Source organism: Helobdella robusta (genome assembly GCF_000326865.2).
Source record: "Helobdella robusta unplaced genomic scaffold HELROscaffold_125, whole genome shotgun sequence".
Taxonomy (NCBI): domain Eukaryota; kingdom Metazoa; phylum Annelida; class Clitellata; order Rhynchobdellida; family Glossiphoniidae; genus Helobdella; species Helobdella robusta.
In genome coordinates this window covers 18,316-38,081 of record NW_008703686.1, presented here as the reverse complement: position 1 = coordinate 38,081, position 19,766 = coordinate 18,316, and the positions used below count along the sequence as shown (strand labels likewise).

At 36.5% G+C, this 19,766-nt stretch overlaps 3 protein-coding genes across 3 annotated transcripts in view; 2 read left to right on the top strand and 1 right to left on the bottom strand.

Annotated features, from left to right (window-relative positions):
• Window positions 1–780: 780 nt before the first annotated feature.
• HELRODRAFT_195039 (hypothetical protein) lies at window positions 781–9,896 on the top strand (the record flags this gene model as incomplete). The annotated part of the gene is made up of 18 exons (XM_009013931.1): window positions 781–993; window positions 1,751–1,938; window positions 3,059–3,162; window positions 3,337–3,458; window positions 3,720–3,901; window positions 4,141–4,261; window positions 4,526–4,682; window positions 4,898–5,047; window positions 5,146–5,249; window positions 5,354–5,483; window positions 5,675–5,749; window positions 6,038–6,106; window positions 6,557–6,652; window positions 6,770–7,319; window positions 7,496–7,725; window positions 8,620–9,041; window positions 9,078–9,251; window positions 9,284–9,896. 15 exons carry the CDS (start codon window positions 781–783, stop codon window positions 7,710–7,712), a joined length of 2,478 nt encoding a protein of 825 aa, XP_009012179.1. The 3' UTR covers window positions 7,713–7,725; window positions 8,620–9,041; window positions 9,078–9,251; window positions 9,284–9,896.
• A 2,627-nt stretch (window positions 9,897–12,523) lies between these two features.
• Window positions 12,524–19,059, bottom strand: HELRODRAFT_183925 (hypothetical protein; the record flags this gene model as incomplete). Its single annotated transcript, XM_009013930.1, has 12 exons — window positions 12,524–13,754; window positions 14,025–14,115; window positions 14,272–14,380; window positions 14,756–14,947; window positions 15,123–15,165; window positions 15,223–15,376; window positions 15,778–15,921; window positions 16,374–16,460; window positions 16,730–17,027; window positions 17,188–17,963; window positions 18,049–18,297; window positions 18,540–19,059. 12 exons carry the CDS (start codon window positions 19,057–19,059, stop codon window positions 12,524–12,526), a joined length of 3,894 nt encoding a protein of 1,297 aa, XP_009012178.1.
• A 706-nt stretch (window positions 19,060–19,765) lies between these two features.
• The window catches only part of HELRODRAFT_186296 (hypothetical protein), a 4,862-nt gene continuing 4,861 nt past the window's right edge, over window position 19,766 (top strand). Inside the window, exon 1 of the mRNA XM_009013929.1 lies at window position 19,766. This exon is cut by the window's right edge and continues 124 nt beyond it. The gene's annotated coding sequence lies outside the window, so the exon portion shown is untranslated.

Below are 19,766 nucleotides of genomic sequence, written 5' to 3'. Positions count from 1 at the left end.
TGTGTGTTTGTGTGTGTGTGTATTTCTGAATCTGGATTTATGTAGCGCCTCTCAAAAGACCTCATGAGGGTATAGAATTGTGTGTTTGTTAGTGAGCGTGTATTTGTGTGTATGCATGTTAACTTAACATTGTTAAGTGACACTTGAGTTTTTGAAAATTAATTAAAAACACTTGAAATTTATTTAAACAATTTATTTAGAATAATTTAATTTAATATTTCAAAATTAAATTTATTCATAAATGTCTGATTTTTTTAACTTAGGATGGTTAATAATTTGATGATTCTATAATTATTAAATTAAAATTGTCATATGTGTTGTATATATTCTTAATTGATTTATTTATTAATTTTGCTTGTTTGTGTGTGTGTATGTGTGTGTGTGCGCACACTTATTTGTCAAATTGAAGAAAGAGGGGATGGAGAGAGAGAGAGATAAAAATAGGAATGAAAAGAGTGTGTAAGATAGAAAGAGAGAGAGAGAGGAAGATAGAGGAAGAGATAAACATACAACAAGAGAGTAAAAAAAGATTAAAATTATAAAAGTGAGAGAGAGAGAGAGAGAGGGATGAAGTGGTTATGTAACTATTCTTATGAATTCATCATAAGATGTTAACATTATAAAATATTGAACGTTTTGTTAATTTTTTTGGTTAGTTTTTTATAATTTCTTTTATTTTATTTCTGCAGATAATTTAATTAAATGGTAATAAATAAATAAATTAATTAATTAATTAATTGATAAGTAAAAATAAAGTCCACAAAAGTACAACAACCAAAGATGACCAATGACCAGTTGCCAAAAGTGAAATTAATAATAGAAGATGATGACGTCATTCTCGAAGCTCAGCAGCAGCAGCATCAACAAAAACTTCAACAACGACAACAAAAACAAGATGGCGACTACATATTTGATTGGAAGGAAGAGGTCAAGGTGACGTTCAAAGTCGAAGAAACTCCACCAGTTTCGTTGTGCCTACTCCTTGCTTTCCAGGTCTCCAAAATTTTCTCAATCATTTTTTCATTCACTCTCTTGTGTTCCTCGTATTTCTACTACCCAGTATCACTGTGCTATTCAGTATTGCAATGGTAGGTGTCAGAAACACACACACGCACACACACACACACAGTGTATATGAGCTTGCATGACGAACACACACGGCTTGTGGCGAACAAGTGTGATCTGCTTGTTGCAGCAGTGGCAGAAGTCTTAACCATTATACAATCAGGCTCTCCAGTTATTGTTATAATCATTGTTATTGCTACTGAGTATCGCCAATCCTTTTTCAGTATTTGTTTTCATTGATGGGAACAAATCGATACTCCGTGCCAGAAACTCATTAACCTCAAATCAGTTGGCAAGTTTTTACTGGCGATTAATTCAATTTAAAAATTTGTGCACGTCTTCTAAGTAGACTGTTTGCCATTTAAAAAATATATTCCCCGACTATTGCGTGTCTGTTTTTAAAAACTTTTTCAACTCATACCATGGCCCGGCTTAAAAATCTTAAAACCGTTCCTTTCTTACGTGAGTTGTCTCACACTGAGCGCACTCAAAACAATGAACAAGCACCGAATGAACGAAATACAAGCCTGGCTGAAAGAGTTGTACAATCTCATTTAAGCATACTCGCATTAAAGCTGGTATTGCTAAATTGGTATCAAGATACAATTTTTGAGTTTCGCTAACTTGTGTTATTGTCGTGAATGATTATTTTATAATATAAATATACCCAATTTATAATGTCCAGCATTACATGACGATGTGTGTTGCAAACTTGACTGTGCCGATCCTCTTGGCTCCGTCCATTTGCATGTTTGACGATAATGTGGGAAAGAGTGAAATCACTGGCACTTTGTTCGTTGCCTCCGGTATTATCACCCTCGTTCAATCGTTCTTTGGTGTCAGGTTGGTCATTCTAATGTTCTTTGGTGTCAGGTTGGTCATTTTAATGTTCTTTGGTGTCAGGTTGATTTGATGTTTAACAGTTTTTTGGGGATAAGTCGGTGATGATGATGGTTATGGTTATTGTTGTTATTTTATTGTTGTAGAGGTTGTTGTTGTTTATTATAGTTATTTGTTGTTGTTGTTGTTTATTATAGTTATTTGTTGTTGTTGTTGTTTATTATTGTTATTATTGTTGTTGTTGTGATGGTTATGAATCATGCTTGATGGTGATCATTTGTACAGTTGCAATGTAATGCTTCTTAACACGAACTGTTTATTATGATTATTATTATTATTATTATTGTTATTACTTTTATTGTTATTATTATTTTTCATCACTATGGTGTTGAATAGTTTTTCTTCCTAATCAATCATCATCAAATTTTTTCTTTTATTTTTCGTTCGTTTGTTCTTTCGTTCATCGTTCGTTCGTTCATTCATTCATTCATCCATCCATTTTGTATTCATTCAATCGTTCATTCATTCGTTTATATTTTTTTTTATTTTTGTCTGGTCTACTTTTTGAAAGTTTATTTTTATATTTATTCGTTTGCTCTTTTTCAAAAACTCATTCATTCATCCATTCATTCATTCATTCATTCATTCATTCATTCACTCGCTCGTTCTACACATTGAGTTTAATGACCCATAGCATATTTTTTCAGAATGTAAATTAAAGTATTTAAATAGCGTACAGGTGTTACATTAATTCATTCATTCATTCATTTGTTCGTTCGTTCGGTCATTCATTATCGTTCGTTCGTTCATTCATTCATCTATTCATTCATTCACCTATTCATTCATTCTTTAATAACTGTTTGTTGTATTTGTTGCCAGTATCAAAAACATAAAAGAAGTTGTTTTCAGTTAGAAAGAAAGGAAGAGATTGAATGAAAGAAAGAAAGTGAGAAAGAGAAAGAGAGAGAGAGAGAAAGAGAGAGAAAGAGACAAGTGATTCTTTAGAATATAAGTCATTGCATTATTAATTGTCACAAGATTGTATCGAAATGTTGTTAGTGCATTTGTATGGCACACGTATATGTATGTGTATGTGCCTTGCCATACACAAATACACACACGCACACACTGAGAAACAAACACACACACACAGACTCCCCATAGTACAGGCAGGCACATTCGCCCTCCTAGTTCCAACCCTGTCCTACCTCAGCCTACCCCAGTGGAAGTGCCCCGATAATATTGTGGATGCTCTCAGTTAGTGATGATGATGATGTTGATGATGTTGTTGTTGACGTTGTTGATGTTGTTGTTGATGTTGTTGTTGATGATGATGTTGTTGTTGTTGATGATGTTGTTGTTGTTGTTGTTGATGATGATGATGATGTTGTTGTTGTTGATGATGATGGTGTTTCTAATGTATGTCTGCAGACAATGATAGTACAACAACAGCAGCAGCATCAACACCTTACAACAACAACAACATCACTTCCGGTTACATCATATCCGGAAGTGAAGAACATCGACAGATATGGATGACAAGATTGAGAGAGGTTGTTTCATTTGTTCGTTCATTCATTCATTTGCTAATTTATGTTCTTAATTCTTTGGATTGATTTATTTGACAGCTTTCAATCTATTTAATCGTCGGAATTTTTAATTTTTATTTCGTATTTTTTTCATTTATTTATGCATCCATCCATCCATCCATCCATCCATCCACCCATTTATTCATTCATTCATTTTCGCATTCATTCTCTAATTCATTCTTTCATTCATTCGCTCATTCATTCATTAACTCCCTCTACATCAAGATTCAGGGCTGCATAATGTTGGCGGCCATATTTGAGGTGTTGGTAGGAGGGAGTGGCTTGGTGGGGTGCATGATGAAGTTCATCGGCCCCCTCACCATCTGTCCCACGGTCACTCTCCTCGGACTCTCCCTCTTCAAATCAGCCCCACAGATGGCCTCCAAGCACTGGGGCATCGCCATTTTGTCAGTGACCACTTTACTTTTTTAATTTAATCTTTACATTGATGATGATGATGATGTTGTTGGTGATGATGATAGTGATGATGACGTTGGCGATGATGATGATGTAGTTATTAATCAGTTACTCATATCTGTATGAAACTTAACTGTTTTCCGCATTTTGTTGGGGTCGAATGTTTGACGCTGACCATTAAGATTGGATTGTAAATTTTATTAAACTTGAAAACGTGCCATGAAATTAGAACGATATCTCTGGTCATCATCTTCTCCCAGTACCTTGGTAGGATAAGGCTCCCTTGCTTCGTCTATGGCAAGCAGCAGGGCTGCATCAAACATAGATTTCCTCTTTTCAAGATGTTTCCCGTTCGTTTGTCTGTCTGTCTGTCTGTCTAGTTGTTTGTTTGTTTGTTTGTTTTTGATTGTTTGTCTGCCTGCTTGTCTGTTTTTTTTTGTTTCTTGAGATTTTCATTGATGAATTGTTAAATTGATAGCAGTTTATTGCTCGCAGATTTATCTGTCTGTCCATTTATTCATTCATTTTTATTTATTCATTCCTCCATTCATTACTCATCCATACATTCATCCATACATTCATCCATCCATCGTTCATCCATCAATCTACACTAGATCGTTCTGTCTATCTTGGTGAGCAGCCTGCTGTGTTACATTCTGACAGCGACAAACAGCCTGCCCTCGAACCCGGGAGAGGCGGGTTACCACGCAAGAACCGACCTCAGATTGCCATCCATCCACGCTGCTCCCTGGTTCAGGATCCCCTATCCTGGTTGGTTCCATGATGGTGATGATTGTGATGTTGGTGTTGTTAATGATGATGATGATGGTGATGATGATGGTGAAATAATAATAATCTAGCAGTGATAACGATTCGAAGAATGACAATCATAATCATAACCGACTTAACGTTTGCAGCTATTTATAGAATTCTTAAAATCACACCCGCATTTTTGCCTCGACCTAATTAGCATAATTTATTCATAGGTCAGTGGGGAATTCCGACGTTCAGCCTATCAGGAGTGTTCGCCATCTTATCGGGCGTGCTAGCCACCACGATCGAAAGCGTCGGTGATTATTATTCATGCGCCAAGCTGGCCGGCGCTCCTCCCCCTCCCGTCCATGCTATTAATAGAGGTCGGGATTTCCATCTTTCGACCACATCGCTTTGCATAAATTATAAGAGAACAGAGAGATAGAAAACAACGAACACACACACGCACACACACACGCAGGCATCCTGGTAGAAGGTCTGGGCTCCATGTTGGACGGATTGTTTGGGACTGGCAATGGGACGACGTCCACGAGTGTTAATGTCGGAGTTGTCGGGATCACCAAGGTGCGGGATCGTGACGTCATTGCCATTATTTTCATCATCATTTTCTCCATCATCACCCACCATCATTATCATCATTACCACCATCATCATCACCACCATCTTAGGTTGGAAGTCGTGTGGTCATCCAAGTGTCCGCCCTGATAATGATCGTCTTCGGGCTGTTCGTGAAGGTGGGAGCCATCTTCCTGGCTATTCCGGATCCGGTCATCGGCGGGACTTTCTTCACACTGTTTGGCTAGTTTCGCACTCACTTCTTTTTGAATCACTCATTCAATCATTCATTCATTCATTCATTCATCCATTCATTATTCATTCATTCATCCATTCATTCATCAATTCATACATTCATTCATCCATTCATTCATTCGTTCATTCATTCATCCATTCATTCATTCATTCATCCATTCATTCATCCATTCATACAGGAATGATAACAGCTGTTGGACTGTCAAATTTACAGCATGTTAACTTGAACTCTAGCAGAAATCTTTTTATTATTGGTTGGTTATGATAATGGTAGTAATGTTGATGATGATGATGATGAAGATTATTCATTCATTCATTCATTCATTCATTCATTCATCGTCTATTTTTCAAATTTGCACTTTGCAACACTTCTATTTGAACTTGAGTTGAAATTTTAATTTATTGGCTATGATGATGATGTTCTAGACGATGATGACGATGATCATTCATTCATTCATTCATTCATTCATTCATTCATTCATTCATTCATTCATTCATTCATTCATTCATTCATTTATTCATTCATCCATCCATCCATCCAGGATTCTCCATCCTGACGGGGCTAGCCATCCCAGAATGGATCAACAGTAACATCAACATTATTGACACTGGTTGGTTATGATGACGACGATGATGATGATGACGACGACGATGACGATAATAATGTTGTTTAGAGATGCACCGAATAGCCGAATATTTGACCTACTATTTGGCCGAATACCGAAAGAACCGATAATTATAAGAAGAAACTGTCCATTTAAAAAAGAAAAAACTGGCTATTGACAAAAAATTAATCATCTACATCAAGCTTTTCTATCGAGGTAACATTCAATCTCTTGGCCGCATTCGAGCTTCTTAGAACCATGTCGGCCGTGATGAATTCCCCGCTGCTACTTAAATGGTGAACTCCCGACCACTAGATCGTCATTCGAAGTGTTCAGCTTGCAAAAATGAAACCGAAGCTCTGGTGTGATTGACCTTAATCATAATAATTATTATTATTATGATTAATTATTAATAATTATTATTATTAATGTTATTATTGTTGTTGTTGTTGTAAGGCAACAAGGGGCTGGACAATGTGGTAGTGGTCCTACTGAAGACGAACATGTTCGTTGGGGGTGTTCTGGGATTTATACTGGATAACACCATTCCAGGTGATGATGATGATGATGATGACGATGATGGTTGTAATGATGATGATGACGATGATGATGACGTCAACACAAACAACATCATCATCAACATCGACAACAACAACAACAACAACATAGGGTCGAGAAAGACTCGCGGCATGTTTTACTGGGACATACTCAGAGAGATGTCGCAACAACAACATCATCAGCATCAGCACCTCCCCGCCACAACTGTATCATCATCATCATCACCGCTGCAACTGCAACAGCATCATCATCAAAACTCCTCAACAACAACGGCATCGCAACAAACAGCAACAACACAAAAGAAATCTTACCTGATGACTCAACTCGCCTCCACCTACGATCTGCCGCTCTCGAAATACTGGCTCCACAAGTTCAAAATCTTCCGACAGATCCCTCTGTGCCCCAACTACCAGGGCACCACCTCGCTACCCTGTCTACGATTTATTTGCCCTTTGACCTCAAGCCAGGGCACGCCATCCCCCTGCTGCTGTAAGAACAACAACAGCAACCGATTCATCAAATGTCTCTGCCGGTCAATTGAAATTTGTTGTAGAAGGTGTAACGAAGACGATGAAGATGACCGCGATGATGATGATGATGATGGTTATAATGGTGGCGGGGTTGGTAGCAGTAATGCCAAACTGAACGGCTTCAAGATGAGGTAAGTATGGTGGTGTTAGTGGTGGTGTTCAGTGTTACAATGGATTCATTATTATTTTAGTCTACATTTATTTACTTATTATATTTTTAATTGGTTAAATGATTAAGCGTGAAATTATTTTCATGATTTCATTTTTTTCATTGCATAAAAAAAACTCCAAACGAAACGAAATGAAGCGAATATTCGGCTACAGAGAGACTAGGACAAGAAGAGAAACTCATTTCATCATCAGCAGCAGCACCATCATTATCAGCACCACCATCATCATTATCAGCAGCACCATCATTATCAGCACCATCATCATCAGCAGCTTCAGCAGCGATAAGAGTTAATTGCAGCGGATCTACATTGGTCAGTCAGCTAGACGACGATGATGATGCTACCAAGTTCTGACGATGATGATGACATCATTAATATCATTTCCTTTATATTATTACCATATATGTTTTATTTAAGAAATCGGTCATATATTATATATATATATGTCATTTAAATTAATTGTTTATATTTAATTATATTTTCACAATATTCTATAAATTCTACCGAATGTTTGGCGTTAATATGTTTGTAGTTCGTTTTTTCGATTTTTCTCACTAAAGTTTTTTGGAGACGATTAGTTTATTAAAATTCAAAATAAACTTATTTTTCGAATTCATGCTGCAAATAAGGCCATATTTCGATTCCGAATGAATCATCGTCAGTGCTCCTTGCTGTATATATAGGGAAATATTTACTTTGTCAAAGTAAACTTAGATGGAAATTAGGTGTCATATTTCTTTATTGGCTGGTCCATCTTTGCGAGTGTTGGAGTTCGAGGTTAAAGGAGTGGTAGGAAGAGGTCGTCCGCGATTGGTTGGGATGGAGAGAGCAGGTGGAGAAGGACAGGGTGAAAGCGGGGTTGCGTGATACTGAGGCGAGTGACAGATGTGGATGGCGTCGAGGGGTGTTTTGGTTTCATCATAGGTAGCCAAACGGCAGCCCCCGATCTCGGGGAAAATGTCGTCTAAACGTGTGTTGTTGTTGTTGTTGTTGTTTTGTTGGTCCATCTTTGTTGGTCTCCTCTTCTTCAAGGATAGCATCATAATCTTCTTTGTCATTATTTACAATGTCATTATGGCCTTATTTGCAACATGAATTCCGAAAATAAGTTAATTTTGAATTTTAATCCAAAGTGAAATTTCTCCAAAAAACTTTAATGATTAAAATCGAAAAAACGAACTACAAACATATTAACGCCAAACATTCGGTAGAATTTATAGAATATTGTAAAAATTATGGTCTATTACCAACATTCAATTATATATATATATTAATGAATATATATTTATATATATATATATATTTATAAATTCTTACAGATATGATATATATGTGTGTGCGCGCGCGCGCGTGTGTGTGCGGGTGTTTGCGTTCATTAACTATTAATTTAACATAATTTGTTAACCTAATTTAAAGAAATATTATAATCTATATTTCCTCGAGCTGACCATCGACAAACATCCGGCACTGGAATAGGAATAATAATAATAACATTTATTATTATTTTAATAATTATGATCAACTCATTTATTCATTCATTTATTTACTCATTCATTCGTTCATTCTTTAATATACTTGTTATATAAAGGCTTAACCAATCAATCATCCCACCAACCAATCAATCAATCTTTTATCTATTCATTCATCATTCATTTATTCACTCATTCATTCATTCAATCACTCATTCATTCATTCAATCACTCATTCATTCATTTATACATTCACTCATACATTTGGCAGTGTGAATTCATGTATTATAATAACACTTGTACATTACCACCAATATTTGTATGCTATCTACATCTACAGTCCCCAGTGTTTCTTAATTCGTTCGTTCGTTCGTTCATTCATTCATACGTTCATTCATACGTTCATTCATTCGTTCATTCATTCGTTCGTTCATTCATTCATTCGTTCATTCATTCAATCAATAATAATTCACTCACATTTTTAGTAGGTACATTTTTACATTCTTCGTCAGTTCATCTATGTACCATGTACTATCTTGTAATAATGTATTTTTGTTATAATTAAACTATAATTAAGGACAAATTATATAATAATAATATAATAATGTAATACAATAATAATATAATAATAATATAATATATTGGCACGGTGGAACACCACACACACACGCTGTTGTTATGGATTACTTGAGGCTGATAAGTAGGATACGTCATGTTACACATTTTATTGATGGGAGTTTTGGTCGATTGAAGTTATAAGTTATAGTAATCCACCAACCGACCAATCATTCAACCAGTCATTCAACCAGTCATCCAACCAATCATTCAACCAGTCATTCAACCAGTCATCCAACCAATCATTCAACCAGTCATTCAACCAGTCATCCAACCAATCATTCAACCAATCATTCAACCAATCATCCAACCAATCAACCAATCATTCAACCAGTCATCCAATCATTCATTCAACCAATCATTCAACCAACCGACCACCAACCAATCATTCAACCAATCATCCAACCAATCAACCAATCATTCAACCAGTCATCCAATCATTCATTCAACCAATCATCCAACCAATCAACCAATCATTCAACCAGTCATCCAATCATTCATTCAACCAATCATTCAACCAATCATTCAACCAATCATCCAATCAACCAATCATTCAACCAATCATTCAACCAATCATCCAACCGATCATTCAACCAATTATTTAACCAACCAACCAATCACTCAGCCAATAATAACGACAATAATAAAACAAAACTACCAAAGACAGTTAAGTAATTTTATTCCGGTTAAAGTGTCATAACAAAATAAAAAAAAGCTTAAAACGAAAGAGAATAAAATGGTTTAACATCATCATCATCAACAACATCATCATCATCATCATTGTAATTACTTATCACCATCTAATTAACGAGTAAAAACATTAATTAATTAACTAATTAACATTCTTTAATTAATTAATCAATCAATCAACATGATTCTTTCAAACAAAACAAAGGGATATAGCTTCACTCATTATTTTTCTGAAAAAAATTACAGACAAAAATTAACTAAAAGTTGTAATTAAAATTAAAAATATTATTATTATATTTATTATTGTTATTATTATTACACTGCATAATTTAATGACGTCATTGTAACGATACTTTACAGTTACTAATCATAACAATTGCTACAATTGAGATGAATGAAGTATGCCTGCCTATGTATGACCACTATCAAACGCGCACACACAAACAAACATACAAACAAACAAACATACAAACAAACAAAAAACAAACAAACATACAAACAAACAAAAATATACAAAAAAGAATCTTAACATTTACTCATTTGAAAGTTTCGATTAACTGAAAACAGATATACAAACATACAAACAAACACACATACAAAAAAACATACAAACATACATACAAAAAACAAACAAACATACAAACAAACAAAAATATACAAAAAAGAATCTTAACATTTACTCATTTGAAAGTTTCGATTAACTGAAAACAGATATACAAACATACACACATACAAAAAACATACAAACAAACACACATACAAATAAACACACATACAAACATACATACAAACAAACAAACAAGATTTTAACATTTACTCATTTGAAGGTTTGATTGACTAACCAAAAACAACAACAAACGACTATAGTCATAGAAATATTAATTATAATATAAATTATAAATAATAATTGATAATAATTAATAATAATAAATAATAATTATTATTATTAATCAAAAGATTCAACTTAACATAGGTTTTTTTTATCTACATTTTAAACAACAAACACAACAAACAACAATAGCTAAACAACAACAAACAGACAACAATAATAATAACAACAACAATAATTATTAACATTATTATAACTATATAAAATGATACAATACAGTTGCAGTAAAATACTTAATGACTAGCTGTAATTGAGAAACAGATATGATAAATATATCAAGGTATACCTTTCTCTATGTATATGTATGAGTATATACGTATGTATCTATGTGTGTGTGTACGTATGTATGTGTGTCTTTGACTGTATGTGTGAGTGTGTGTGTGTGTGTGTGTGTGTGTGTGTGTGTGTGTGTGTGTGTGTGTGTGTGTGTGTGTAGAACACATACACAAGAAGAACACAAGAAGACAATACACTTGTTTTAAATTTGCTATAAAATTGTATGCGCTGTCGGGAAATACGAATGAAAAAAAATGAATAGATAGATGAATGAATGAACGAACGAATGAATGAACGAATGGATGGATGAAAGAATGAATGGATGAATTAACGAACGAATGAGTGAATGAATTGATAAACTGCAAAATGATATTCCACTTGGTGTGAGATATACAACGTTGTGTAGTGACATTATCGGTTTTGAAACTTTCATATTAAATGCATTNTCGTTATTAAATAGTGAAAAATAAAATATATAAAAATGTTAGTTTTGTATAGTTAAGTTAGATGAAAAAGTTTGATGTAGTAAATATGCAGATGTGATTACTTTCTCTCTCTCTCTCTCTCTCTCTCTCTCTCTCTCTCTCTCTCTCTCTCTCTCTCTCTCTCTCTCTCTCTCTGTCTAAATGTATATATACATATATGTATATATTATATATACTACATATTGTGACTAGTTCAAAATTACTTTATGCTATGTTATTCATTCGTTTTTTCACTCTTTCAAGGGTTCATTAATTAATACATTCGTTCATTCATCCATACTTTCATCATTCATCCATTCATACAGTTATTCACTCAAACACTCATTCAAACATTCAAACGTTAATAAAAATTAAAATTAAACTTTCCAAAAGATGATACTGTATATATATATATATATATATATATATATATATATATATATATATATATATATATATATAATAAATAAAAATATTTAAATATATATTTATATAATGGTGTATAACAACACAAAACAATGATAAAGTGCTAGAAACGGTGACGATGATGATGATGATGATGGTCATATAGAAGAATGATAATAGTAGCCATCATCATCATCGTCGTCGTCATCATCAACTGAAAAGAATAAACACAACACAAAAGACACAATACACAATCATGTCAGGTTTGAATTTGAAAGCTTGCATAAACATCATCATCAACGACATCATCATCAACATCATCATCAACGACATCATCATCAACATCAACAACAACGTCTAAACACCACCACTTTTGTTGTTGTTATTATTATTATTATCTTGGGGGTTATCGATGGAGCCGGCATTGAAGCAGAGGGGTAATTTGGACCATATGCCCCTGCCACCACCACTACCCCCACCACTTCCTCTTTTTCTCACCCTTAGGGCCAGCCAATCATCTCGTCTCTGGACTACTACTGTTGTCGCTGATGAAGTTGCTGCTGCTGTTGATGTAGCTGCTGTGGTTGTTGTGGATGTCAGGGGTGGTAATAAAGATGTCGTCGTTGTTGTTGTTGTTGATGAGAATGATGTTGTTGTTGTTGCTGTCATGTTATTATTGCTGGTGGCGTTGCAGTTACTACTGCTTAATTGCTGCTGCGATGTTGAAGTTGTGGCTGTTGAAGTTGTGGCTGTTGAAGTTGTGGCTGTTGAAGTTGCATCCATGCTATTGAGTGGGAGGATGTTGACTGTTGTGGTCGGGCTGCTGCAGCCACCGTCTGAGACGTTGATGAGCGTGTTACTGGTGGCCGATATGAGTATGTTAACGGCTGACGTTGTTGATTGCTTCTTACTTATCACCTTTCTTTCGCCAATTGCTACAAAAATGTTGTTGCTGCTGTCGTTGTTGTTGAAAACGTCAACATTGTTGTTGTTGTTGTTGTTGTTGGAGGCATCGGTACTCTCCTGAGAAGGAGCGCTCACCCGTGCTGAGCGAACGAATTTTGGTTTGTTGTTAGGTTGTTGTTGTTGCTGTTGTTGATGTTGCAGTTTGTGTTTGTTGGGCTGTTGTTGTTGGGTCGTTGTTGATGCGTTTTTGTTCGTTGTTGTGTTTTTGTTCGTCGTTGATATGTTTTTGAACTTTAATGAACCGAATTTAAATCTCTTGAGCGAACGCTTCAAAATGAGGTTGTTGTTCTTTGTTGTTGTCATTGTTGCGGCTTGTGGTGGTTGTAACGATATTGATGTTGTTGCTGTTTTGTTGTTGTTGTTCAGCTGCTCGGTAAGCCCAACAATGAGATCACTATCATCACCAGCCATCCAATGGGATCCCGCTGATTGTTGTTGTAGCTTCAATTGCTGGTGTTGTTGCTTGTTTGGTTGTTGTTTCAGCAAGTCGAGGACGCTGTGCATCTGCTGGAAGACGTCAATTTTTAAGAGTTGGTCGGACAAGTTGGTGTCATCGACAACATCAGCGATCCACGCCTTGATGTAATTGATGTCTTGCTCGAGTAGACAGGCACCCTGGTAACTGGAGGGTGGTCGGTTCGTTGGTGGTCGGTCGATCAATTGATGGTTGTGATTGGCTGAATGACTCATATGATGAATGAATTCAACAACCAATAAAACAACCAACCAGCCAACCAAACAACCAGCCAACCGACCGACCAACCAACCAGCCAACAAACCAGCCAGTCAACCAACCAACCAGCCAACCGACCTGAACTTGATCTTGTTTTTGAGAATGACGTCCATGAGGGCTACCAGGGTCTCGTTGATGTTGTTGGAGAGCAAGACAAACTTGTCGCCAGGTGCCAGACTCCTTGTGCTTGAAAAAATTGGCTTCAGCAAGATCTCGACACACTTGACGAGGTACTCATTGTTGTGTCTCACTGCCCAAGAAGAATGAATGTATAATTCATATTTTCATTGCATTATTTTTGTTATATAAATTATGAATCTACGGTTACATCTTTATGGTTAAGATGAAAAACATTTCCTCCATCACAGTTACCACCTTCACCACCACCATCATCACCACGACCTACCCTCCTTCTTCCTCCACATCTTTTTGGGGGGCATGTTGTTGACGAAGAAGACCAGAGCCCTCCTGTACAACAACTCATTGAATGACTTCATCGACAGATTCGAAAGATCCTATTTGTTGTAGTAGCAGCAGTAGTAGTAGTAGTAGTAGTAGTAGCAGTAGTAGCAGCAGCAGTATTATTACTATTAGTAGCAGTAGTAGTAGTAGTAGTAGCAGCAGTATTATTACTATTAGCAGCAGCAGTATTAGTAGTAGTAGCAGTATAAATAGTATTTTCAATGAAAAAACTGTCCTAGATATAAAAACAATAAAAGTAGCTCAATGGAATGCTGCATAGATAGATAGACAAATTACTTTCAATAAATACAGTGCAGTATGATGTGTTACTGTTAAAGTCAACGTGAAGCTACTGCTGCTAGAGCAGTAGCAGCTGGCTGCTACTTCTACTACTGCCACCTCTAAGAAAAATAACAATCGTAACCAACCACAATATTGTCGTGTAGGAATTCCAACTCCTTCATATACTTCTTTACAATTTTCACCATCGGGTAACTGCTACCAGCACCACCATCATCATCGCTGCCATCGTCGTCGTCATCTTCGTCGTTCCTGTTTCTGGCACTCCTCATGATGTGTAGACTGAGCTTCATTGCTTCTTCGATGTGGTTGGTGAGTGACTGAATGAATGGATGGGTGGATGGATAAACGAATGAATGAAGGAATGATCGATTAATAGTAATACAAGTGAATGAATGAATGAATGAATGAATGAATGAATGAATGAATGAATGATTGAATAAATCACCATCATCATCATCATCCCCATCATCACCACCCCCAACAACAACTTACTGGTAAAATAGTGACGGAAGCCTGAATGAAGCCATTAACACCGCTACAAAATGATGATGATGATGATGATGACAGATATGATAATGATGACAGTATAAACCTCCTACTCAGCAAGTACGACTCACTACACGACATGCTCACTCTCTTCATAACAGCATCATAATCATCGACACAGGACAGTGATGATGATGACTGTAGAAGCGGTGATGATGACGATGCTTGTGGCGATGATAATGATGACAGGTTCAAGTTCGCTGTGATGGAATGAAAGAAAGGGAAAAATTAATAAAGGAGTTTCATATGTTACCTTCTTGTCTGCAATAGCAAAATCTTCATTTGTTTTCATTTGTACACTCACTCAATCATGCATTATTCATCCATTTGTTATTTAATTAATTCATTCATTCAATCATTCATTCGTTCATTTGCTCTTCATAAAATCAATCCCTCATCCGTTCGCTTAATTCATACAAACTCAATCATATCGGCACGTAAAATTTATTAATTCATAAATCATTAAAATTTATCCATTCATTCATTCGTTCACTCATTCTTCATTCATTTATCAATTCACTCACTCATTCACTCTTTCATTCACTCACTCATTCATTCCTTCGCTCACTCATAACAACAGCAATAATAACAAGGGACCTACCTCTCTGTAGTGACTTGAATTGGAAACCCATCAACTGGAGAACGTACAGCATGGGCTGCAAGGACTTCATGTAATTTTCCAGCACCACCAACGAAGACGATAGCGACGCCACTTCTTGTGGCGACGACGTGGCCGTTGTCGCAACTGGTGGCGGAGAAATAAGCAAGTGTAATGATGACGATGAAGATGACGATGACTGTTTAGATGATGACGACGATGATTTGAATGCAATTGCGTTCCTAGATGTTGTTGTCGTCGCTGTTGCTGCTGCTGTAGCTGCTGCTGGCGTCGGTAGAGATGATGATGATGATGGTTTTAGAGGTGTTGATAATGATAATGATGACGACAGAGGTAATGACAATGATGACGACGGTTGTGATGATGATGATGATGCGGTTGGCGGTGGCTGTCCAATCTCTTTCCGTGGTTTTCTGTGAATTTCTGAATTGAAATTGTGAATTGAAAAACTGAAAAAAAAAATTTTGATAATGATATCGATGATGATGATGATCAAACTGGTGATGATGATGATAACGATAATGATGATGATGACGATGATGATGATGATGACGATGATGATGATGATGATAACCTACCAGCGACCCAGTTGATAGCAGCTGTCTGCATGGAGTACTTGGCGGAGAGGTGCAGGAGGTAGGAGTGCAAGAGGCGAGGGAAGGCCTCTGAATGAAGGAAGGAAGGAATGGGTGAATGAATGAATGATTGATTAAAAGAGTGAATGGATTGGTGAATGAATGGGTGAATGAATAAATGAGTGGATGAATCAGAGTAAGCAGATAAATGAGTCAACCAAAAAAACAAAATTTGAACAGAAGAAAGATCAAACAGATTAAAGATTGAATTAATATAAAGTGAAAAATATAACATACACACAAACATTCACACACACGCGCGCGCGGACACACACATACACAAACAAACACACACTGACCATGCACAACAGACGCTAAAAATAGCTTGGAAACCACCATAGGCACAACATCGTTGTTGGAAATCCCCTGACTAATCACCAAATAGCCGTCCTTAACATCCGCACCGCAACTGCTAGCACTACTGTTACTGCGATTGCTACTACTACTATAACTTCCGGGTTTATTATTATTATTATTGTTGTTGTCGGTATCGTTATCAGGATTGCAGAGTAGTTGAGAATGTTCTAGGAAGTTTTGAAAGTTGATCGTGAAGCTGCTCCAGACGCACTTGAAGTAGCTGTCAATCAGCTGATTGACCTGTTTAGTTGGTTCAGTGAATGAATGAATGAATGAATGAATGAATGAATGGATAGATGGATGAATGCAGCTGATTAACCTGTTTAGTTGGTTCAGTGATGAATGAATGAATGAATGAATGAATGGATGGACAAATGTTTGAGTGAATGAATGAATGAACCTGTTTAGTAAGTCGAGTATCATTCCACGAGACGGTTTTTGACTTTTTGTGTTGTAGCGGCTGTGAGGTGGTTGGAGACGGCGTTCGAGATGCTGACGATGGCGAGCAACTGCCTATGGGAGTTAATGTCTTTAGTGTTGTTGTTGCTGTCTTGTTGTTGCTATAAAAAATTGACGTTGTAGTTGTTGCATTGTTGTTGTTCTTGCAGTTGGGACTTGGCTTCAAAAAAGCTAAACCCAATCTGTCACTATTGTTATTCTTATGATCATTACCCACACCAGCAACTTCGCCATCATCATCAGCATCGGCAGACACAACTGTAATGACATCGGCAACCACTTCCTTCTTACCGGTACGTACCACATCGACTGCTGAAGCACCAACATCACTACTAGCACCACCACTACTATAACCATCACTTGCACAATTACTACTGCCAGCAACATTGCTACAACTACTACTACCAGCAAAATTACTATTACTATTACTACCACCACTGATGTTGTTTACTTTTTCAAAGTCGAGAAGAGTAGTGATGTGACAGACGGTGTGAAGAAAATTTTCTATGAAACTTCTTTCCCTTCGCAGAAAGTCGAAAACTGGAGAGTAGGAGGAGAAAATCGGCTCCGCATGCAACTCCATGACGTACGAGACGACATCCTCATTGTTGTCCTCATCATCCTCCAGATAGGATTCCTGATGATGATGTTGTTGCTGTTGTTGATGGAGGATGTTGCTGTTGTTGGCGTTCGTTCTCCCCAGGAATTTGCTGAAAACTTGTTTTGTTTTTGTTGTAAAGTAGAGACCAATTGACTAATGATGCTGATGATGATGGTGGTGGTGGTGATGATGACGAATAACTTTTAAGAGTAGCATGTAATTCTTTCGTTCCGAAGAGGTACTCCTTGCACGAGACGGCCGCATACTTCGACCTCTCGTATGCAAGGATCGTAAGCAGGTCGGACAACAGTAAATATGGAATGGAACTATTTCTACTGTCACAAACAAAATTATGATATTTATTATTATTATTGTTATGGACCCCCAAGAAGTGGATGTAGGAGAATGTCGAATGGAACGTGTTGTATTGCGTGATTAGGTAGTTAAAGTCTTCAAGTCTTTGACGATTTCCCAATAAAAATTATTAATCAAGTCTGCGATGTCACAATTGCCCCAGACTTCGAATCCTGGTTTTTTTAAATTAACTAACCATTAGAAAAAAAAAATATTTGATCTTTCTATTTCTGCTATGAGTTTGATTAAATTTTTTGAAGTCTGCATGCAGAAGACGCTCAAGTCGGATGAGATTTTCATGATTTCGTTGATAAAATTGTCGCAGCAATTCAACTGACGTCTCAATTCATCACAAACATAGGCCAGTTCGACGATGTTTGTTTTAATGGGACCATTAATTTTATTCTCGCAGATCGTCTTCCACTGCACAATGTCTTCAAACAGCAACAAACTAATTTTCTTCTCCAGATGTTTGGAACATTCCAGATCTTGCAGTATGTTTCTCTGCAGATCCAACAGGGACAGCTCCTTCATTTTTCGCCAGATGACCCCCACCTGCTTTGCCATCTCTGCGCCCTTCCAACAATGCAGCAGGCGAAGTTGCTTCTGCTGGTCATTGAAATTATTCAAGTAATTTATATTTCCTTTGCTCGTGTGCAAGTAGGAAAAGCAAGTTTGAAACTTCTCAATCAGATCAGACGCAGAATCTAAACTAAAATCATCAGCTTGTTCGTCCGACTTTGAATTATCGTCCATGACATCTTGCGGGGGCTCCTCCATGTCGATGCCGGACGATCGGCCGATGCTGTTCAAGTTAGGCAGTCTGGGGTAGTGGGTCTGCAGATTTCTGAACGGCATACTGTTTTTATTTCATCAATTTATTTAAAATTAAAAATAAGAATTAATTCTGTTTCATGGTTATTTTTATACTTCGTGGTCAATTGACTTGGAGAGGACGCCCATTTAATTTATTTAAAGCTCCAAGACATATTTGTTTTATTAGTTAACACTAATGGCAGCAATGTGACTTTCTCATCTTATAGCGCCTAATAAGTGTCAAACTATTTGGCTTCCTTGGATTTAAATGACACTACATGTGTTTTAACAAACAAGATATATGAAATATTTACTTGACTTATAATGTTTAAAACAAAGTAGTAATTAAATCGAATTACGTACTTCAACAATAAAAAGTCAATAATAAGCGTTTTATTAATAGTTTCCATTATTGCTTAACTTGTTAGTTGATCGCGGCCAGCAATTTGAATGGGTGACCTTCCTTCTTCTCTCTATTGGTACAGTAGTCGATCGAAAGTCCCCTTTATTATTTCTTCTTCTTCGTCTTTTTCGTGAAGCCACCTGGAAAATAATTTGAAAAACCACTGGAGAAATGCAAAAAACTCTTACAAAATCGCGTAAAACTGACCCTGTACACATACACACACAGAGAGAGAAATGTACATACACACACATACATACACACATACATACATACACACACACATACACACAAACATATAATGTCATAAAAGCCAGCAGTTTGCACATTTCCTATTCAGGTTAAC